Source organism: Hippoglossus stenolepis, chromosome 1, assembly GCF_022539355.2.
Source record: "Hippoglossus stenolepis isolate QCI-W04-F060 chromosome 1, HSTE1.2, whole genome shotgun sequence".
NCBI classification, from domain to species: Eukaryota; Metazoa; Chordata; class Actinopteri; order Pleuronectiformes; family Pleuronectidae; genus Hippoglossus; species Hippoglossus stenolepis.
In genome coordinates this window covers 1182260-1204759 of record NC_061483.1, presented here as the reverse complement: position 1 = coordinate 1204759, position 22500 = coordinate 1182260, and the positions used below count along the sequence as shown (strand labels likewise).

Here is a 22500-nt window from a genome sequence, read left to right as displayed (position 1 = left end):
CTCATCTCGCTCTCTCCTCATCCCTCGTTTGTTTTCGCTCAAATTTCTGTTCAGCCCTTTTCCACACATTTCTCCGAACTAAGAGGTTTTTCTGTTGGATCAAAGCTGGCGTGTTGTCGCGTGGCGTCCGATGTTGTGGTGGCGTTGTGGAGTCGACGTCGATCTACCTTATTCCCTTCCTGCAGAACGTTGAGGCAGAATAATGGCCGCCCTGAACAGGCTGCGTGGAGGTGCTTCGGTCTGCGGTGGGAGCTGCAGTAACCACGTGTTCACAGAACCAAGGGCTTGAGAAGGTTTGACACTTCCACAGCTGCACAGCCTCTAGCTAGTTATCCACCCATAGCTCATATTCTCTAATGAGCGTGAGCGTCTCTGCTCCGACTGATTCCAATCACTGCGCTTTTTATTTTGACCTTATTCTGCAGCGTCTCGTGAAAACGTCTCTTGACAGAAGGAGCGTGACCTCGGATGATCATCGCTGAGCCTGTGTTTCACTGTGTTTATCGTAGAAGTGCAACTCCAGCTAAAATGGCTGCAGTCGTTGTCCTTTCTCCAAAAATACATGGGAGCACTTTCTTAAGGTCACGAATATTTGAAACTCTCCTTATGTATCAATCCTTGCGTCCGTCATCAAGCTCGTTCTCCTCAATCTGCATATAATTATCTCGACTTTCCACCTTTAGTTTAACTGCAGTACAAACACAAATCCTTCATGTTCATCTGATGGTTTTCAGTCTACATCCACACTTCTACGTTTTAAAGCCACTAAAACTGAAACGCTGCTGGTCCCGTTTCAGTTTGAAAACTCAGGGGCTGTGTTTTATATACATATTTTGATTTGAGTTTTCAGGCATGTTAGCACGGACGAAGATAAAAACTGGAGCCAAAGGAACCAAATGATCACGTGGACAAACTTAAACGCAGTCGTGTAGATGAAGCCTCACAAAACGTGACTTGTGGCTCAGTAGGAGGAGTCATGGGTTTGATGGACAGCTGGAGACCTAAATAAAGTGAGGTAGCACCAGCAGCAGGAGGAGCCGTGTTTGAGACCTTTAGCGTCAGGACACGTTTATCAGTATTTTATTGTTTTAACCCAAATCACGACCTTTCCCTCGCTCCAAAGAAGAGTTTTTGTACCTGAACCACTTGAACCCAAATAACAAGGGAGGGATTGACGAGCACAGTGGAACTACAGTGACTCTGGGACCAGTTTGACTAAACCAGTTTGCGAGTGATTGTTTGTAGGCAGATCACAAATGGCGGAGGCGTCATGTGTGGTTTCACAAGCTGCAGATGAAGCGGTGTGTCCTGCAGGGTTCTGGCCTCCTCATGCTGGCTCCGCACACATTTGTTAGGATCAGTAAATCATGTCGAAGTGAACAAAAGGAAATTATCTCGGGTTGTAAACCGGCTGCAAACAGGCTCCAGATGGACACAGAGACGGACTGGATATCACAAAGACAGACAGTTCAGATCCGTTTGTCATTTATGAATGAAACAGCACAAGTACAATAAAGCTGTGAGTCTGAATGAGGTCAAGATTTGATACCATCACTGCTTCATTAAGAGAAGAACTCCCTCAAATTGAATGAACTCTTTTTTCTACCTGTGTCCCGTCCTCACACCGAGTTTCCCTGAGAACTCCTTAAAAACACATCTTCATAAGTGCAATATTCCATCGTTAATATGCAGCACGTTGATTGATTATCTGGATGAAGGACGAGAGCAAAGACTCGAGATTCATTCAGGAATGGAAAGAAGCCGTTGACAGGTGTCTTGTTATTTATTTGCACGCAGCTGAAATTGTAAGTGCTAAGGAAGTGTGTTTGTGTGTCTGTGTGCTTGTGTGTGTTTAAACATCTGTTTTTATGTCTGCAAGAGTGAACACATTCCCTGTTTCCCCTCTAATGTACATTAGCTGAACATTCCCATTTGCATGCATGATTTAGGGCTTGGCTGAGCATCAATCTTTCATTGCCTCTTCCAGCTTGGCATGAGGAGGCACCAGGATGCACGCATGCATTTTACACACTCGTACACAAGCACTCGCATCATTTGCCTAAATGTGTTTGTGAAGTGGGTGCTTGTCGTAGACCCCATCAGTAACCTCCCTGCGCCTCATATCAACGCAGCTCGTCGAGTGTGTGAGTGAATGAGACGAGCCTCCTGCAGCGCCGTGTGACAGAGGAGTTTCTTGTCGATGTCGCAATTGCGAGTGCGCTACACTTGAAAGGCCAAAGGTCGGGAAGCCGTGAGATCAGAGGGAGAATAAACCGACTCTTCGTCCTCTCAGCCGGCGAAGCGTGTGTTCTGCAGCGTCGCACACACACGGAGCTCTGACCTGTGGCCGCAGTAGGTGGTCGATCATCATTACTGAGCGGCGTCCTCTGGGATCGTCTCATTAAGGACAAGTTCACCAACCTTCATGTTTTTATCAGTGTTCATGACGTTGTTCCTCATTTCTGCTTTCGTCTCACTGCGCAGACCGAGCTCTCGTTTCTCTACCTCCACTGAGCAGATTATGTTTTACTTCTGTTTGTCTGTCAGCAGGATTACACGGAAACTACTGGACCAGTTTCAATTCAAATGTGTGGAGGGGACATGACACAAGGAAGAAGATTTATGAGATTTTTATCAGCTGAGGATTACTTAGTGCAAAATGTGTCTTTTATAGTATTTGGGTTATTTAGATTTGATCTCACAAACGGCTCAAGCACATCAGACATTGAAAACGAACCAGCTGACTAACGCACAAATCTTGATCAATGTGTGTTGTGCTTATAAATAAATGAATGAAATCAATTGAAATTCATGTTTAAAGAAGAAATTTATCGTTTCTTGTTTATGAGTCACAGTGTTTTAAAGTCGCTTATAGGACATGAAAAGTTAATATCCTGTGTACCGTCTTTGTGTGTGTGTCTGTGTCTGTGTGTGTGTGTGTGTCTGTGTGTGTGTGGGTGTGTGTGCGCGCAGTGGAGGTAGATGGAGCAGAGCACTTACTGTCTTATATAATGCACAACTTTGGCCAAGAGAAGAATGTGTGACCAGTGTAACATGCAAATGCATCTGCCTGCCAGTGCCCCAGGTGTGTGTGTGTGTGTGTGTGTGTGTGTGTGTGTGTGTGTCCTCAGAGACACACACACACACACAGTCAGTCAGTGTGCAGTGAAGTATCACAGTCAGTCGTCACCAGTTCTTTCTCTGAAGCTCTTAAAGAGAGAGCGGGTCGGGGGGGTGATGGGAGCGATGGTGGTTGGGTTCACTGCAGCGAGATATAAACGTCTCATTTCTCTGCCTCTGTGTGTTTATGTTACGTCAGTTTCCTGGAATCACATGAATGACGTGAATGAGGGCTTCGAACTCAGGACAACATGAATCTTCAGGACATTTTATACAATGTTTTCATCACTTTAAGATTTAAATTAAACGTTATCGCGCGAAAATTAGTCCCTGAAATTGTGTTAGAATCAAAACGTAATGTGTTCACATACATGTGCATTCAGAGCATTTAGATCTGTGTGGAAATAACTTTTAATTTAAATAACGGGACTAAAAGTTAGGGCGGCCTGCAGGACTTTAATAAACACAACCACAGTCTGTGTACCTGTCTGTCACTACCCGCCTGTCTTCACTACCCGCCTGTCTGCCTGTCTGCCTGCGCTCTGCACATCACCACAGACAGTCACCGCTGAGAGACCAGACGGGAGCGAGCGGACGGAGGGATGTGTCGGCCTTCTTTTCACCAACTCTGGTGCCTGACGTGATCCGTTTGTCGTAATCTGTGTTCCATCGTTTCCCGTTTCCTCATGTTGACCGAGCGTCATCGTAAAGACTCAACCTGCAGTTCAACAGAGGCAAGACAAGCTGCTGGTTTTCAGACCAGAGACAATGAGACGCTGTCAAACGTCTGCTTTCCAGGTTGAAGCTTATAATAAAGCACATCTGCATCTCTGACCACATCCTGTGCTGTTGTTGGCAGCGGCTCCCGTCTCTGGGCTTCTGACCGCGTTTCAGGCGTTGATGCCCTTGACCCAGTCGTGCTGCACTGGGCTGCCAGTTTGGCAGGAGGCAGCGTGGCTGACCAGAGGGTCCGACGGCCCAGTGCGGCAGGTTGTTGGCTCTGAGCCGCTTTCTGCTTTCATCCAAACTGACATTCCACTGCTGCCAGATAACAGGAAATTTATCATTTTAAATACGACGTAAATGATGATCATTGCTGCTGCACCTCTTTTATTTAAATATCACGTTTAGCAGAAATAGTTTTTCTCTCCAAATGTTATAAATAACAGAAAGAAATCTTTCTTTCCAATGTTAGTTAGGTCAACTGGTGAGTTTCAGGACGATTTGCATATTACACATAATCAGTATTCTGGATTTTCTGAAGGTTTAAATCGCTGGAGTCAAAATGCCCCCCCTCCTGATAAAGCCCTGCTCTGATTGGCCAGCTGGCCCCTATATTGTGATTGGTCAATAGCTTCTAGTGAATGGTAATGTCGGCCTCTGCTCTCGCTGCTTCGTCAGTTGGCGTCAGACCTGCTGTGTCACATGACACGAGAAGCTGCTTCTACCACAGAGTTTATAACTTGACAGAACTTTTACACAAAAACACTTTTTAACGCACGCGAGGAAGGAGACACTGAAAAACATCATGTGTCTCCTGTATGTTATATTTCTGTTACTGTGCACAATATATCACAAATACAAAAAACAACAATGAGTTTATATGGAGCCAAGCCCACGAACACACACACACACACACACACACACACACACACACACACACACACACACACACACACACACACTGTCATGCTGCTGTAAATACTCACTGGAGCATCAAATATGTATTAATCCGCTGCTGAAAATAGTCCCCAATGTTTGTTGTGTTACAGTGTCCTGCTGTTTATAGGAAATTATTCATTTACATTTACTCATTTGGCAGAAACTGAGGACGCACACTATGCAGCCTCAGGAACCAGTGTGCAGCAGACACACACACACACACACACACACACACACACACACACACACACACACACACACACACACACAGAACACAACAACTAATACAGAGATGACAAAGGTTGTAATGAGGTTTGAAAATTGTTTGTAAAAGATTTGAGACGCGTTGAGAAGAAGAAGCTGATGAATATTGAAATACTCGTGTTCCGGTTGGTTTGACGTTTGGTCACATGACTCGTTTTGAGAGCATCACGTGTTTCATTGATTTCCTTTTGTCACAAAACAAGAGAGGAGTCTTTCTGTGACCGGTGGAGACGGGTTGTTCAGAGATCTGGCTTCATCCATTGGAATCTTTTACATCGCCTGCTCAAAATAAGGTCACGTGAAGAGCTGCTGAATGTGACCTGTCCACTCAGTGTGAGACGTTGAGACTCAGTGTGGACACACGTCAGCCTGCAGCTCTTCCATCTCCTCCTTTCATTGTCTCAAGGAAAAACCCAACGAGGTCTCGTCTTGGTAAACGAGACCTGATGCTGTGGGAGTGATGAAGTAAAGTCAGACTCACAGAGGAAGGTTTCTACAGAAGAAAGTGTCGGGAGTTTCTCTTCAGCTCAGATGACTGTGCACTGTATTCAGTAAATATACATTTGTGTGTGTTTGTTGTGTTTGTTGTGCTTTTGGTTTGTGTGAAGGCTCGTCTGCAGGAGGGAATCCCTCGAGGCTCATTTACTCCTTTAGACGATGTGACCGTCACAGTCCGTCCATGTGTCCTTTACGTTGCAGTGGTTAATAAACTTTTGTTTGTTTGTCGGCAGGATTTCGTTAATGAATGTGTTTCCACAGAACAAAGGGACGAATCCAGGAAGGAGCGAATCTCTTTCTGTGACATTGGGAGATTGTTTTCTGACATTTCACTGATTGTCCTGAGAAGGTTTCACGGACCTTGATGAAAACAGACGTGTCCAGTGACTGATATCTGTGAGCGATCTGGTGCAGATCTAAACAAAAATCCGATCTTGCAGATTTAAGCGTGGCTTCATCAGAGGACAGTTGGACCTTGGTGCAGATGGAATTTCTCTCGTGGTTCACGTGCATCTGACTTTGCCTGAGATGACGATACACACGTGTACATGTGGTCATACTGACACAACGGTTGTTAAATGTATTGATTTTTAACTGTGGGAACAGAAACGTGCTGCTTGTTTCAGCCCTGAGCTCGTGGTGTGGAAGGAGTAAAGAGATCCCTCCTTCATTATCAGTATTTACCCCTTTACCACTTTAACACTAATCAATAGCCCTCGGTGAAGATCAGGAATCTCTCACACACGCTGCTGAGAGCTCACAAACCCCACAAGTCAATGCACTGAGATGACATGATACTCAGTCTTAAAATAACCCTGAGTGGAAGCGTTGTTTCCTATAAATAATTTATTTCTAGGTGCAGCGCACAAAGAGCAGCGTGCCCGAGCCCACGGGGAGCGAGAAACCAGCGCTGTCAGAACGTGGCTCCAGACTGGAACCTTTAAGATGGCTGCAGAGGGGGAGCAGCGGGACATTTGGCAAAGCTGTCCATTGACAAAAACGCTCGGTAACGACCCCGTTTAATGATGAATGGTACGATCCCCCTCAAACACTGATAACATTCTCAGCATCGCTCCCACCTCCAGCGGTATCGCTCGGCAACTGTCGCCTAGCAACCGGGAACAAGTTGTGCCTCGCTGTGTACACAGTGATAATGCAGCTTTTAAGAGAAGAGCTGAGCGGAGACCAAGGAGAGTCTGAAGTGTGGTCTTCTGGAGAGGACGTCAGGTCAGGGGAGGAGGGGAGGAGGGAGGAGGGGAGGAGGGGAGGAGGGGAGGAGGGGAGGAGGGGAGGAGGGGAGGAGGACCGTCAGTGTCGGGTCAGCACACCGAGGGGGCGGCCTCACATTTCCACCTTCCAGGATAAAGACTTGGAAAGTTGTTTTTTGTTGGAGCTGTACCTCTTCAGTTTGAATATCGTGTTTCCAAATTGTGTTCGGCGAGTGATGACGTCTCCCTGATGTCATGTCCCGTCACCACAGAAGCGGTGGTAGCAGTAACTTAACGTCTCTCACTGGGAGTCAGGAAACATCCCGATATAAAAGCTGGGTCGGGTCGAGCGACGCTGACATTGACTGTCGCTGCTTCGTCGCCTGTTTGGATGTGTGGAGCAGAGCGGGAGCAATCCATTAGTGGCCTCCTCCTCCGGCACTCCTCTGTTCCTGTTGGCCCATTGGCTCACGGCTCGGTCACGTGACGTCTCTTCAGTGACCTGCCGTCAGACCAGGGCGGCGACGATACGTGATTCTTTCAGTCAGTATGTCAGCGTCCCTCCCTGCGCTTTAAATCTCACATGGAGTCACAGTGCTGTCGTCCGGGTGGGTTTGACCTGTGTGTGTGTGTGTGTGTGTGTGTGTGTGTGTGTGTGTGTGTGTGTGTGTGTGTGTGTGTGTGTGTGTGTGTGTGTGTGTGTGTGTGTGTTTGATTCCCAGCTACATGATTCATCAGAGTCAAGATTCTTTTATGACTCTGAGTCATCACAATAAAACTCGTCTTCACTGTCCCTCAGTCACATTCCAATCCTTCACTTCATTCTTCTTTATAGTTTCCTGTCTTTTCTCTCTTTACACACACACACACACACACACACACACACACACACACACACACACACACACACACACACACACACACACACACACACACACACACACACACACACACACACACACACTGTGTTTCACTCTGTATATTTCTGTATTTAATGAGCCTGCTTTGATCTACTCCAGTTTCCTACAAAGAGAAAACACACACACACAGATTTCCCTTCTCACAGCCCTCACGGCTCAGATGTGGATCAGCTCCATGTTTCAAACGCTGCAGCTTTTATGTGAGGGTGAAGGTATGCAGACACACACAGACACACACAGGTACACATTCCTGTGTGTGTCTGTGTGTGCATGTTTCATCACATCCATGTTTTCTGCACAAAGGAAAACAAATATTAGTATTTCCGTTTATCTATATATCATGTCAGAAGAATAGATCACGCTGCCCCGTGGTGTCTGGCTGCAATACAGGTCATAAACCCCTCCTCCTCCATGTTAGCAGATGGGACATGGACCAAACTTTAATAAATCAAAGTAGACATTAAATAAATGTTTGTCAAAGATGGTTTCTGTCATTTCAGGTCGTTCTTATGTTTGTTAAAGTGTTTCTGGTCAGTTTGGTTTAAAAACAGGCTGAGACGTCATGATTGACAGCTGACACTGACTCAGGATTGGTGGAGATGTTGCCTAAAAGTGAACATCTTAAGTATTTAGGCTCCAATAATCATCATTGTCATCGTTTTTATATTTTCTGTGAAATCGATCACTTACGATCAGTTAGTTTACGTGCCACAGTGAAACCCTTCCCCCTTCCTGTCCTCCGGTTATGTAGCAGAGAGAAAATACAATCGGATTCAGATCTGATCCCTTTATTGTAAATTTATAGATTTAATGTTGTGATTAGAATCTGCTTCACTCTGAAACATTGAAACGTTGGTGATGACCTGCAGAAACACAATTTAATCTACGACCCAAACACAACCAGTATCGGTGAAGTTCTGCTCTTCAGTACTTTTCTGTCTCTGTACCTCTGTAATACCAGAAAATACAATTTCACCAGCTGCAGTAAAAAGTGTAAAAACAGTCGGTGATGGAACGTGAACAGAAGGTTTTTTTCAGCCGAAACTAGAGACTGAGAAATAAACTCCTGAGTAAAATGTTTACTGACGTTATAAAGTGAGAAGTAGAAACTACCAGTGGAGTCGCCCCCTGCTGGTCAGTACACAGAAGACAGGTTTCAGGTCTGCTGACCTCCGGGTGGAGCTGTTCATCCTCTCCTGCTCTGACCAGATTATCATGCAGTGATTATTGGAAGCATCAGATTATAATTGATTAATCAGATTAGAGCGAGGGAGGGATATTTGAACGGGAGCAGATTGGATTGAGGGATCAGACTCGTGTTCTGTTAAATGGGTCGGATGATGCTTAATGTTGTGGAACTATTGTAATGGTTGTGATAATGATAATGGCTTTTGAATGGGCTCTTCTGCTTGATCTGACAGACACATGGGCACTGCAGTGAAACCCTGTCTATAGTAGTGTGTGTGTGTGTGTGTGTGTGTGTGTGTGTGTGTGTGTGTGTGTGTGTTGTGTATTATTGATTAAACTGTTAACGCTGCTTCTCTTTCTTGTTGTCGGTTAAGAGTCGTTTCGGTTCTTCATGACCTTCAGGCTTCTTCTCTTTCTCTGTACAGTTTTTTCTTTCAAGACAAATCAGTCAGACAAAGACTGTTCACTTATTCAATAGCTCACACACACACACACACACACACACACACACACACACACACACACACACACACACACACACATGCCGTCGTCTGCCCAGTGAGGAACTCGCACCTCAATCAGGGGGATTCATTCTCCAGCTTTTACTTCAGTCATGAAATATAAATACTAAAACGGATGAACAAAGATAAAATGTAAATTCACTCCAATGCAAAGTTTATGTTTTAATTGATCAGATTGTAAAAAAAAATGTTTTAAAGACATAAACAACACTTTGGTTTATTCTGCTTCACACAACTTTATGAATCCTGAAGTGAAAAAGACCAAAAGACAAGATACAGACTCAGCGTTCTGCATTGTTCCATCATGGCCCATGTTCTCCATCATCAGACAGAACCTCCTGTGTGGTAAATGAGTTGTAGAACATTTAATGACTCTAAACTCATTCTTGAGAAACAGCAGCCGACGACAATCATGTGACGGAAAATATGGAAGGAAACACTTTGTTTTCAGAGGTGAAGAATGAAGTTAAACTGTGTGAAGAGAAGAACAAATCCTTTCTGAATAGAGGTTTTGATTCTCAGCCATTATATTTTAACCATCCAAGGTAGATATACAGCGAGCTACGATTTTAACCATCCAAGGTAGATTCACCACAAGCAACAAGACTGTGAACCGATGTTTTATTCTCCTCTCGAAGACACAAGTCTGTACGACATCAACTGTGTTTTAAGACAGACGTGTTTATTTTTCACGAATTCAAGGAGAAGTACTACACTACCCACAATCCTCAGGTGTACTAGTGACGTCTGTGATTGGTCGAACGAGATCTCTCTTTCTAACATGCTGCTTTGTTTCAGAGACAAAGAAAAGAGTCCAAAGGTGAAAACCACAGATTGAATTCATTAAGTTGTTGAAAAGGATCATTCTCGATGGTTTATGGGAGAAAATCTGGTTCTTTTTCTTTTGCTGTTTAGAATAAATGTTATTAATTGATAAACAGGAGCATTAACCTCAAGTCACTTGTTTTTAAACTGTGGTAAATCACAGGTCTCTTTACATTGATCGTTTGTTAAACTCAATTTTTACAGTTTTCCTATAAAATGAAAATGGGGAAAATATGGATGTAGATGCATGGATGTATTTTTGTATCAGTTTGGAAATGTAACTTTAGATTTAGTTTCATATTGTGAAAGATGTTCCGTGAGTAAAAATAAAAATCCAGATGAGCTGAACTCATCACAAAGTTACTCATCACATCCTGATCCGTGTAGAACACGTCGCTCATCCCCTCAGACATCAGGCCGACAAATCCTCTTTACTGTGAAGAAGCAGCTTTTCAACCCAGTGTGTGTTTGTGTGTGTGTGTGTGTGTGTGTGTGTGTGTGTGTGTGTGTGTGTGTGTGTCTGTGTGTGTCTGTGTGTGTCTGTGTGTGTCTGTGTGTGTGTGTGTCCATCCTTCTAGTGTAGTTACATAAGAGATGGCAAGACAGAGCAGATTACATAAGGCTTCCCCTATATGCAAACTTGCGTGTGCTTGTGCTTGTGCGTCGCATGTGTGTGTGTGTGTGTGTGTGTGTGTGTGTGTGTGTGTGTGTGTGTGTGTGTGTGTGTGTGTGTGTGCGTGCGTGTGTTGTGTGTGTGTGTGTTGGTGGGTTTCTCTCTTATCACCACAACATCCGCCCTCGTGATGCAGGAGCAGCATCTTGGATGAAAGTCCAGAGAGAGAGAGAGAGAGAGAGAGAGAGAGAGAGAGAGAGAGAGAGAGAGAGAGAGAGAGAGAGAGAGAGGACCTGTGCCCTTGTGAAATTAGACCAGCAATAATTAGATTACATTAGGCCTAAATGTGCGTGTGTGCGTGTGTGTGTGTGTGTGTGTGTGTGTGTGTGTGTGTGTGTGTGTGTGTGTGTGTGTGTGTGTGTGTGCGTGTGCATGTGTGCGTGTGGGGGTGTGCAGTGTTTTAGGTTCTGTTATATTCAGACGTTCATACGAGAGCTGATTGATGCGTTTGAAGATAAACTGAGTTTTACAAACTATCGAGTCAGAACGATGACAAAATCTAAAACCTGATACCAATTTATTGTCTGATAATATTCATAATTATTGACTCTGGAGAAAGTCCGGAGCCTCTAACTCGGACATTTGGGTTCTCACAGCTCCTCCAGAGAATATCAGGAGATTCTCCAAAGTTCAATTCAAGTCTGAAAACAGCTTAAGATCCAGAAGTTGGTTCGACCCAGCTAATATCAGGCTGTCGTCCAATCATGTCTCACTATGAAAACTACAGCCAATGACGGCCAAGTGGCGTCAACCACATAAACACTGATGCTATTGGTTGAGGCTGTGACGTCACGGCCAAAGTTCGCAGAGAATGTTTGATTCGCCCGCTCGCTCGCACACATTGGAAGTGAACGGGAGTGTGCACTACATACACACAATCTGTCTGTATGGAGCTCTGTGGCTCTCAGAGTCACAGTAGTGACAATGTGTGATATTTAAAATGCTTCGTTTGCTCATAATGTTCTCAACGCAAATTATGTTTGACAGAAAACGTAATATGACGGTTTCTGGAAGTTTGTTATGTAGAATATGTCACGACGTTCACGACTCCGCTGTGTTTGCAGGTGAACCAGGAGAATGTGGTGAAGGTCGGCCACAGGCAGGTGGTCAACATGATCCGTCAGGGAGGAAACCGGCTCCTGATCAAGGTCGTGACGGTGAGCCGGAATCTGGACCCCGATGACACGGCACGCAAAAAAGGTACAAATTCATACATTCTGTGGAGTTATCACTCGGTGGCTGGCTGGAGGAATTCCAGAGAAAGTCCGGAGCCTCTCGCTCGGACACATCCGGCCCCTCCGGAGAATTTCAGGAGATTCTCCGGAGTTCAGTCCCCGTCTGACACAGCTGAAGCTTGGATTGAATATTGTTAAATGTAATTTTTGCTCAAAATCTAAGAAAAAAATGAAATGTAATTATCCTTGAATGAGAATAAAATGTGATTTATGTATTTTGGTCGCTGTGACTCTGTCCCGCAGCTCCTCCGCCCCCAAAGAGAGCCCCCACCACGGCCCTGTCCATGCGCTCCAAGTCGATGACGTCGGAGCTGGAGGAACTCGGTAAGAGCCGCCTGGTTGGTGTTGTCACCTCGGCAGGAAGTCGGTGTCTAACAGCTGCTCTCTGTCTCCCTCTCTCTTGTTCTCATTGGTTCATCTCACTACAGTGGATAAAGGTAAGCAGTCCATGCTGCACAACCTTTTGCCGTCCGTTCTCGTCCAATCACATCCATCGGCTCCCATTGGCTGATCGACGTCTCTGTTCCCATCATGCAATGCTTTTAAAGAAAGAGAGGCGTGGCTTCTCCTCTTTCATGATGCATGACGGACACACGCTGCCTGCACCCATGAGCTGCTGCTGCAACAAGTGAAAAATGCGACCTTAGTTTTTCTGTGTTTATTTCTGTGTGTGTGATGACAACAGTTTTGCTTTGCTTTAAAAGTGCAGCGTTAATACTTTCCGACCGACGGGACATTCAGCGACTCTGAGACACAGGAGGCGGCGAACAGGCCTCTGGCTCCAGATTAACGGGCTTCGTTTTAGAAAAGGTGCTTTGAACTAAAACGACCTGTGTCCAGACCGTAGGCTGCAGAGCTGACGTCATCAGGAGTCAGAGTGTGTGCAGCTGTCATCTGGGGCTGGAGCCGCGACACCGAGGTTCTGCCGATACACAGACTCAACCAATCACTAGTCTCAGCTCGTGTTTGTTTAATCAATTAACTAATTCAAGCCAAACTGATCAGAAACAACAACATCAGTGTGATGAGAACGACCTAAAGAGACCTTATTTTTGGCGTAAGAGGTTGATGAGATAAAAAGCACTTGGTGTTACCTCGAGCGTTTTCAGACCCCTGGACTTTCTCTGGAGTTTGTCTTTCACATATGAAGAAGCAGGAGATTCTCTGCTGAGACGCCTTCAAAGCTCTTGAACCTCGTCGTCTTTCCAACTTGACGTCTTTGTCGGTGTCTTCCTGAGAAACATCGACACGCCCACTTCCCCGTGGTGAATCCTCCAGAAGGTCTCCTGCTGTGTTCTTACATAAGATCACTCAAACATTGGTATTGTTACTAGAGGGCAGGCAGGAGAAACTCTGAAGTTCAGCGCAGGTCTGAATACTTTCTGCTTTTGCCCATTAAATAAATTCAGATTAAATAACTATGTTCTTAGAGCAGCAGGGAGAGAAAACGTCCGAATCCACGGTGGCACAGCCTTTAAACAAGGCAGGGTTTATTGTTGACACCATTTAGAGGAAACATGGATTTAACGTGGAGACTGAACGTCCCACTGAAGACACACATGTCACATGAGCAGGCAGACGTGTGTCAGTGTAATCAGCCGAGGTGTCGAGGTTAAGAATAAACGACTGAGGGACGTGTTGAGAGAATCGGCTGCCGAGTGAAAAACGAACCAGTCAGCATGTTTTTTTTCCCCAAGAGAATTTGACACATTTGCATTTAATTCTTTACTTTATACATGAATGGTCCTAATTGTGCTGTTAGAGCTGAACGTAAATATGCATCTGCTGCAGGACGACACATTTCAAACACGCGGACTGAATATTCAAACACAAATACAAAACAATTAAGAAGTTGAGTATATTCATCTTGGGAAAAGGATTGTGTTGATGCTCTGAAGAATCAGAATCTGTTTGTGTCGCCCCTCTAAGCCACTCTAAGGAAAAAGAAAGGTGGTAAGTGACTGCAGGCATGTTTAACCATGATCCGGTGTTTCCACTGATTGATTGATTTTACGTTACCCAGCACCACCAGCACCACCAGCACCACCAGCACCACCAGCACCAGCACCTTACTGTGATAACTGACACTGTGTATTTGTTGATTTAATTTTCCTCTCAGTCAAACCTTGTGGTGTTTTGCAGTGTATCTGCATGATTTACAGTGTTTTTGATTGCAGCTGTTTTGAACTTGGTTGTGTTCTAAGTGTTGTCGTTGTTGTCGCATGGTTTAATGTTGTGATGCTGTCGGACACAAAGCTGCTTTCAGCTCCTCCGTCCCTCCTTCACCATCGCAGATTATTTTTTCCTCTTCTCATCGAGTTGGATGAGTCGTCTCATGATTCATTTTTGATTAAATAAAGAAGCATCTTACTTCAGAGCGCCTCTCGTGCAGGCAGACACACAACCTACATTTGCAGCACTAGCAGCAGGACGCACGCATTATTTACTCTGTGGAGAATTTCAACATTAAAACGCAATCTGTGTGTTTATGCATAACAAGCATTAAAAGCTCTTCTGCTCTGAGCTAATGTTTGTTCATTTTACCTGACGTCGAAGATTCGCTGTCATGTTTGTCTTTGTGTGTGCTTCTGTTTTTTTTGTCCTCCTGTGTCACTGCAGGCTTCTGTGTGTGTGTGTGCGTGTGTGTGTGTGTGTGTGTGTGTGTGTGTGTGTGTGTATGTGTGTGTGTGTGTGTGCGCGCACAAGAAGGAGGAGGAGGTTTATTCCAGGAAATCTTTCACTCACAAACAGGTTTCCAGGGCAACTGTGTTGTATGTTGTCCGATATTCAGCAGTTGCACACGTCGCAGACAGAGGAAATTAACTTCTGGAGGAAACACATATTTTTTCTGTATTGTGTGTGTGTGTGTGTGTGTGTGTGTGTGTGTGTGTGTGTGTGTGTGTGTGTGTGTGTGTGTGTGTGTGTGTGTGTGTTTCAGCTCTAAACATAGTGAAGGTCATTGATGCTCCTCTCCTCCCCTTTCCTCCCCTCCCCCCCACTCCTCTCCTCTGTGTGTAGATGCGCAGAAGAAGAGGATTGTTTTCCAAGTCACTCTAAGTAATCACTGCCTTAATGCATGAAGCTTTGTGCAGCACAGACCGAGCTGGTAGCCAGGGAGGTGATGTCAGTGAGCGGGTAGTTCAGGGCCAGCATGTAGCTTCTCTGAGGGCGACTCTGTCTGACGGCATCATCACACACCAGAGGGAAGTTCAGTCCAAGTTTGCCGTTGACGCCTTCTCCCACATTGCAGGTAAAATAAAAAATAAAAAGACGGGGAAGGAAAACGGCAAACTTGACGGACTTCACCTTCATGGCTCATTTTTACGTCTGACGAGGGAACGAGCCCGAGAGTTGGATGATGCTGCTGAGTCGGCTGTTTGGAAAGAGCTTGCACGGCTTCCGAGGCTGAACACACACACAACGCATTTCATCCTCCCATCTGCACCCCGACTCCTCATCCCCCCCCCATGCAAAATGTCTTTCAGTGTTTTCAGTTTCAGTTTCATTGCAGTTCAGTGTGGAGACACAGGGAGGCGTCACAGTGAATGATTAGCTTGCGTTTGGCCGACGAGAACTTTTACTAAGGCTTTTTGCAAGTTGACTCCCTCCCCTCCCCACCCCACCACCCAAAAATACACACACACACACCTTTTGTGTTTGTTGCTGACAGATTTCGGGTCAATTTGTCTTGCAGACAAAGTCGAAGAGATGACGCACGCCCAGAAGACTTCGCCTGTTGATATGAAGATCGCCACAATCAAACCACGCCCCTCCAGTCGCTGCCTGGTTACGCCTACTGATATGAATGTAAGTGAACAGGGCTGAAATACGGATGTTACATTTACATAACCTGCATACATTTTAATTTAATTTTGTATGCAGATGATGCACGATTATGCTTTTAGGTTTAGATTGTTTCAGATTTCGTTGTGGTCGTGTTTGGTAGTTGTGTATGTGTCAGCAGAGGGCTAATGAAAAGTGTGTATATCTGGATATTTCATGAACAACGCTCTGGTTTTCAGTCCATGTATCATGACCGCCAGGGAGTAGCAGTGGTGCCCCCCACTGTTCCTGGAGCCTTCCTGGGGTTACCTGAGAAGGGCACCATCAAGAAGCAAAAGTCAATAGGTATGATGTACATTCATTCACTGTGTGTGTGTGTGTGTGTGTGTGTGTGTGTGTGTGTGTGTGTGTGTGTGTGTGTGTGTGTGTGTGTGTGTGTGTGTGTGTGTGTGTGTCAGCTCACAACTGCATGTCCAGCACCTTTTGCTTTTAGCTTGTTGTAATATTCTATTAATGCTCTGTGGACATTCTCTTGCAATATTGAAGCTAATTATAGATAAATTAGAATGATCCAGTCAGCAAAGTGAGCTTCAGGCGATAATGTTGCAGGTCATTAAGCATATGCTGAACCCTCAGAGCTGCACTGGGGGACGTGGTGCAGGATAATGTTTCTCACGGCCCTTTCGATTTGCAAAGCCATCGTTATTGGACCAAAGAAGTTATGACTTTTTCACAATGATTGCGTTGAGAGCAAATTTAGCGTTGGTTTGATGGGCAGCTGGGAATCACATTTCACTACATATCCCAACATCTGAATACAATTGATCTAAATCTATTCAAACCATTTTATTTTTTTTAATTAAAATAATATTAATTGTGATAACAAGATCCTTTATAATGTGCACAGCTCCGTTTATCCTTGTCCTTGTTTCCGTTCTCAGTTGGTGAAGAAACTGCTCAAATGAACTCACCAGGAAATTCCCACTTGCTGCAGCAAACATCTTTTGTCTTAGTACGTTTCTCATCTACTGGGCCGCTGACAAATTTCAGGAACCCCCTGTTGAGATAAATAAAGGTTAAGGAAGAGCTCACATCAATAAATGAGTCGTTTCCTGTAGAATGAGCAGACCATGCTGGAAATAAAAAGTAGGGATATCTCCCCCAGGTCCTCACATCATTTTTCTTTCTGCTTCATTTCTTCAAGGTACAGACGAGGATGACAAACAAGGATTCCTCACACCTCCGCCACTAAAGTTCTCCCGCAGCCTCTCTATGCCTGACACCTCAGAGGACATCCCTCCTCCTCCAGGCATTTCACCCCCTTCGCCACCTGGCTACAACTCAGCTGCCGGCCCTACATCCAAAGGCTACGCCACCACACGACCCAGCTTCACCCAGAACTCACCCAATGCAGTGACCACCATTAGCAGAGCCGGCATTGGTACGTTGAGGCGTGGCTATTACCGCCAGAGCTCAGAGCAGTTTGAGAGCACACGTTTACGAGGGCGTGCACCAGTGCCAGAGAACCCTTACTCCGAGGTGGGCAATAAGACACTGTATGTGCCAGCAAAACCAGCTCGAAGGAAGGGCATGCTCGTAAAACAGTCCAATGTTGAGGACAGTCCTGAGAAAATGTGTCGCATGCCAGCAAGTCCCTCAGGCCCGGTCTCCATGCCTACTACACCTGTAGAACGAACATGCTCATCCATCCCCATCCCCACAATCATCGTCAAGGAGCCCTCCACCAGCAGCAGTGGCAAGAGCAGCCAGGGTAGCAGTATGGAGATTGAGCCCACCACTCCTGAACACCCCCCTCTCACACCCACTGTTGGGAGTGGAGGTCTGCGTCCTGAAGATCCACATTCTCTAAGCAACCCCTTCGCTGCAGCTATTGCTGGGGCAGTGCGGGACCGGGAGAGGAGGCTCGAGGCAAGAAAGAACTCAATTGCCTTCCAGTCAATAGACATTGGGGATGATGATTTGAGTGGTCCAACACCTACCCCTCGCCTACGCCAGTCAAAGTCCATCGATGAAGGCATGTTTAGTAGCGACGAGCGACTTAGAAGGATATTGGCCCCTCCCTTAGCACGGCTTGGGCCCCCTGTAGGGGGTGGCAGTGGCAACATGACAGATTTTAATACTCCTGAGCCCACAGTTGTGCGGGAGCCTCTGAACACCAGAACTGGCCAGTGTCCCAACTTAGACAGTCCTGTTAGTCTCCCAGCCACTCCTCCTAAGAGCCACTACAGGGCCAATGGAACCTACCTCCACCCTGTCACCGGCAAGCCCTTGGACCCTAATTCTCCACTCGCTCTGGCCCTGGCAGCTCGTGACCGGGCCATGAAGGAGCAACAAAACCATCCACAGAGTCAGCCTCCAAACCCTCCTCAGGTTCAAACCCCCAAGCACGAAGCCCAGTCCCTTCCAGTCCAGCCAAGCCACAAACCAGACCTCAACCAACCCCTCTTTATTGACACCAAACTACGTTCTGGCATAGAGACTAGTTTTGCTGCAATCTCCACAGCAACCATGGGGCGTCCTGGCCGAGGTGGCCTGCGGAGACAGATGACAGAGCAAAAGTATGAGTCTGATGGGGCACGGGAAGAGAGGCAGCATCAGGCCGTCGAGGAGAGGAAAAGTGCACCAGCTGATGTGGCGGACTCGTCACAGCCCAAGTCAACGGGGCTCTTGATGGTCCACACCAGCACAGAAGCAGGCAACAAGGTTAACAACCAAGATGTGGAGGGGCAGGACAGCAACAGGCCATCAGAGCTGAAGGACCCTAACCAACCGGATCCACACAACCCTCCGACACTCTCCAATCCCCAGCCACCCTCATCACGGAGGAGGAGCGTTCCTTTAGGCGAATCCTTGGATGAACCAGTAAAGCTGCCATTTCGAATCCCCCCTCCCCCCCTGGCCTCAGTTGATATTGATGAAGACTTTGAGTTCACAGAGCCCCTCCCCCCACCACTGGAGTTTGCCAACAGTATTGACATACCTGATGACCAGGCTAGTGCCATTGCAGAGATGCTTCAGCAACAGAGACGAAATGGGGGACCTCGATTACCCCCCTATGATCCTCACGCCCCACCACCTGTCATTGATCAACACAAACGGGTGGCGAACAGCATGCCCCCCTCATATCCTCCTCCTCCACCGGACCAAGAGTCAGGGGTGGGTGACTCGGGCATCGAAGAGGTAGACAGCCGCAGTAGCGGGGATCCTCAGCACATGGAGACCACCAGCACCGTTTCCAGCATCTCCACCCTGTCGTCAGAGGGAGGCTTCTGCGACAGCGCTCTGGAGAGCCTCTATGCCACTGCAGACGGACATGCCTTCCTGGTGGATCGGCCCCCAGTGCCGCCCAAACCCAAGGGCAAGTCTGTCATCAACAGGACATCACTTTATCATGACGCGCTCATTGAAGAGCCCCCAGAGTCCTATGGGTCTCCACCACAGGCCCCTCCCCCTCCCCCTTCATCCTCTGAACCTCCTAGGACTCCTACTCAAAGGACATCCAAGCTGTGGGGCGACCAGCCCCCAGAGCTGTGCAGCCCCCCATCCACACCAGACACCAAGAACACCGTCATCACCGAGCTGAGCTCCATTCTGCAGCAAATGAATCGCGACAGGCCGCCCAAGCCAGGAGAAAGCCTCGACTCCCCCACTGGGACCAGGGGGGCCTTTGGAACAAGGTACGTGATAAGTTGTTCTGTATTTCCAGTGATATGTCCATGTTTCTCATCACCAACACTGTCTTCTTCTTCCCTCTTCTGTACTTATCTTTTCATTTATTTTATTGGTTCATTTCTTGTGTAAGAACATAACTGAATGTACCTGGTGAGGAAACCCCAACTCTTTTAGTTCATGATGATTTTATGCTGATGCAGTATTTACATTTTGTCTGGTGTTTCCTCATAGTTGTCACAGCTGTTGTATCAAGCACTTGACTTGACTAGTTATTGATTGGCAGGTACCACTAGTTAGAGTTGACTCCTTGATGTATCAAGCTTAGTTTTTATTTCCCCAGGTTTCATGTTCTCTGTCACAAACAAACATGTCAACAGTTGTCTGTTCCATTGTGTTGTCTGTTCATTTCACTGTTGATTAGGGTTGTGGTTTGGTTGTGGTTAACATGAGGAGATCACCTGGTTGTTTTGAGTTGTGTGTGAGGTAAACGAGATGCAGGCGTGTGCTTGTTTGTCATGTGAAAGAGAAATAGAGTCGACCCAATATTCTACAGAGGCGTCGTCTTTTTGTCACTCGCACTCTCTGGATAGCTTGGATAGCATTCTCTCTGGCTCGGTCGGGTTTACACTACAAACCCCAAACTATTGGCCGATGCCCCGGGAGGCTAATTCGTCTTCAGACGATTGACAGTTGACTCTCAGATTGGCTCCGAGTACTAACTGCTAGTAGCTCAGGATTTAACTCAACCCTGCTGATAAGTGTTTGGCAACAGCAGTAGAAAATTATTTTGAGACAAGCTTTTACTTTGTTGTAGCAGCAGTTTATGAGGTCTGTGTGTCAGGGAGTAAACTGAATGTTTACTTGGCTGGAAGCACAAAGGACCGATCCCCAATGGAAAAAGTCACTGAGGCAATAAATAAGAAAGTGAGCGCTGTTTACATTTTTATAGGAAGGATTTAAGGGATGGTTTCATATGGAATAGAAAGATTGATTTCCATCTATATCAAACCTGCAGTAACTGGGACAACATGTTGATGGACTCTGCACCTGAATCGGCTCGGCTCATGGTTTTTTCAACATCTTCCCTGTATGAGTGGGAAATAAAAAGCACGATAAATAATTCACTGCTCTCATGCATTTTATATAAACGGTCCCATCGCTCTTCAGAGACGTGCAGAGAGCCGAGGGATGGAGTCGGTTCCTCTGGACGCTTCTGATCTAATAAGCAACGTTAGGTCAACACGCTGACGTCCATTTGTGGTGAATACGGCGAGGTGGCCAGCTGCTCAGGTCCGGTCCCGTGTTCCCTCCGTCACGCTTCACGACACATACGATCATATTATCCTCATTTTCATCCTTTCACGGTTCAAAGTCATGTCTGTTGACCTTTTACACCTCATCTCATTTTCAGCTCACGCCTCTTCATCTCCATTCTCTCCAGTCTCCTGTCGTTCCTTCACCTCTTCTTTCTTCATGCCCTTCTGTATCTCCCGTCTTCACAGGTAGGTTCCATCAGCTGCCGTCACGACGTCAAGGACACGTTCACAGTTTTTATTTTCATGTAGCGCTGAGATGCTACATGATGTTTAGGACATGGTGTCGTAATCTCATTAGACTCTCGAGCCATTTGTTGCATAAAGTTGCAAACTAACATTGGAGCTGATTTCAAGATGATATTGAATATAACCCTGAATGAATACTTTACTAGCTGTGACATAACGAGTATTATGTTGTGACAGATGCATTAAGATCTGATTTAGAGAGGAACAAAGATCATTAACAAAAGAACAGTGAATAAAGTACATTTGTGTTTACGTCATGTAGGAGAGTAACTAAAGCTCGTCAACCTGTGAGTCACATTAACAGGAACAGAACTGTGTGTCGTCAGGTGCCAGATCTTTCAGGACCTGCAGTGTTCAAACACAAATGACATTGTTAATAAAACACGTTTTTCTTAAAACACAGTTGATTTCATACGGACTTGTGGCTTCTACAGGAGAATACAACATCGGTTCACAGTCTCGTAGCTTGTGGTGAGCCTACCTCGGATGGTTCAAATATTATGGCTGATAGTCAAAAGCTCTTTTCAGAAAATGAATGATGGGATTTTTACTTCAGGAACCAAACTGTTGAGATCTTAACATTATGCTCATTGTGATAAATGACACTGTCACTTTAAGTTCAGCTCCATTATCGCTGCAGTTATGACTCCAGGGGAGACAGAGACGTTCACTCTCTTTCAGCATCTGGCGTCTTCAGTGAACATCTGGTTTGCTGAAGACGAATGAAGTGACGACAGAAAGTCAGAATCACATCCGTGGAAGTTTGATTTGATGTCTGCAGGAAACGCCTTTTATACAAAGGTCACGCAGAAGTGTGATGTGTAATGTGTTGATGGGAGGAGCCAGTGATTCTGTCTCTCGCTATCGCTCTGCCTCCATTCAAGATAAAACCCGACAGACCTGTTTCCAGATGTGCATGTGCTCACAAACAGCTGAGACTCATCTCACACATCTGCAGACAGTGTTTAGCCGAGAGGCTTAAAGAAACGTGAGTGTTTCAGACACAGTTTGACGACAGCAGCGTTACGTTATCGTTAAGTTACTCAGACGTGATCCCGCTCTGATGCGACTGCAGCATCCGTCCTGTTGAGTCTCAGTTCTCCACTTCACCAACTTCCATGAGATTATTTCTGTTGTGATTTGGTGCAATACAAATCAAATAGAATTGAATTAATCCGTCACTGAACATCCCGCTGGCTTGTAATCTGCTTTTACATTGTGTGTGTTTCTCGTGTCAGACGGAGTTTAAACCCTTTCTCTCGTTTGCCGCCGGGGTCGGAGATTACCCGCCCTCACAGGAGTTTTTGTGTTTTTGCTCCTGAGGGTTTCCAAAGGTTGAATTCAACCA

At 46.0% G+C, this 22500-nt stretch overlaps 1 protein-coding gene across 1 annotated transcript in view; it reads left to right on the top strand.

The window, feature by feature from the left end:
- LOC118108008 (SH3 and multiple ankyrin repeat domains protein 2) overlaps positions 1-22500 on the top strand; it is a 96069-nt gene that overhangs the window by 65804 nt on the left and 7765 nt on the right. The window contains 7 exon segments of the mRNA XM_047340084.1: positions 11944-12079; positions 12358-12438; positions 12543-12551; positions 14044-14067; positions 15809-15921; positions 16137-16242; positions 17102-19595. Coding sequence (XP_047196040.1) covers positions 11944-12079; positions 12358-12438; positions 12543-12551; positions 14044-14067; positions 15809-15921; positions 16137-16242; positions 17102-19595 — 2963 coding nt within the window.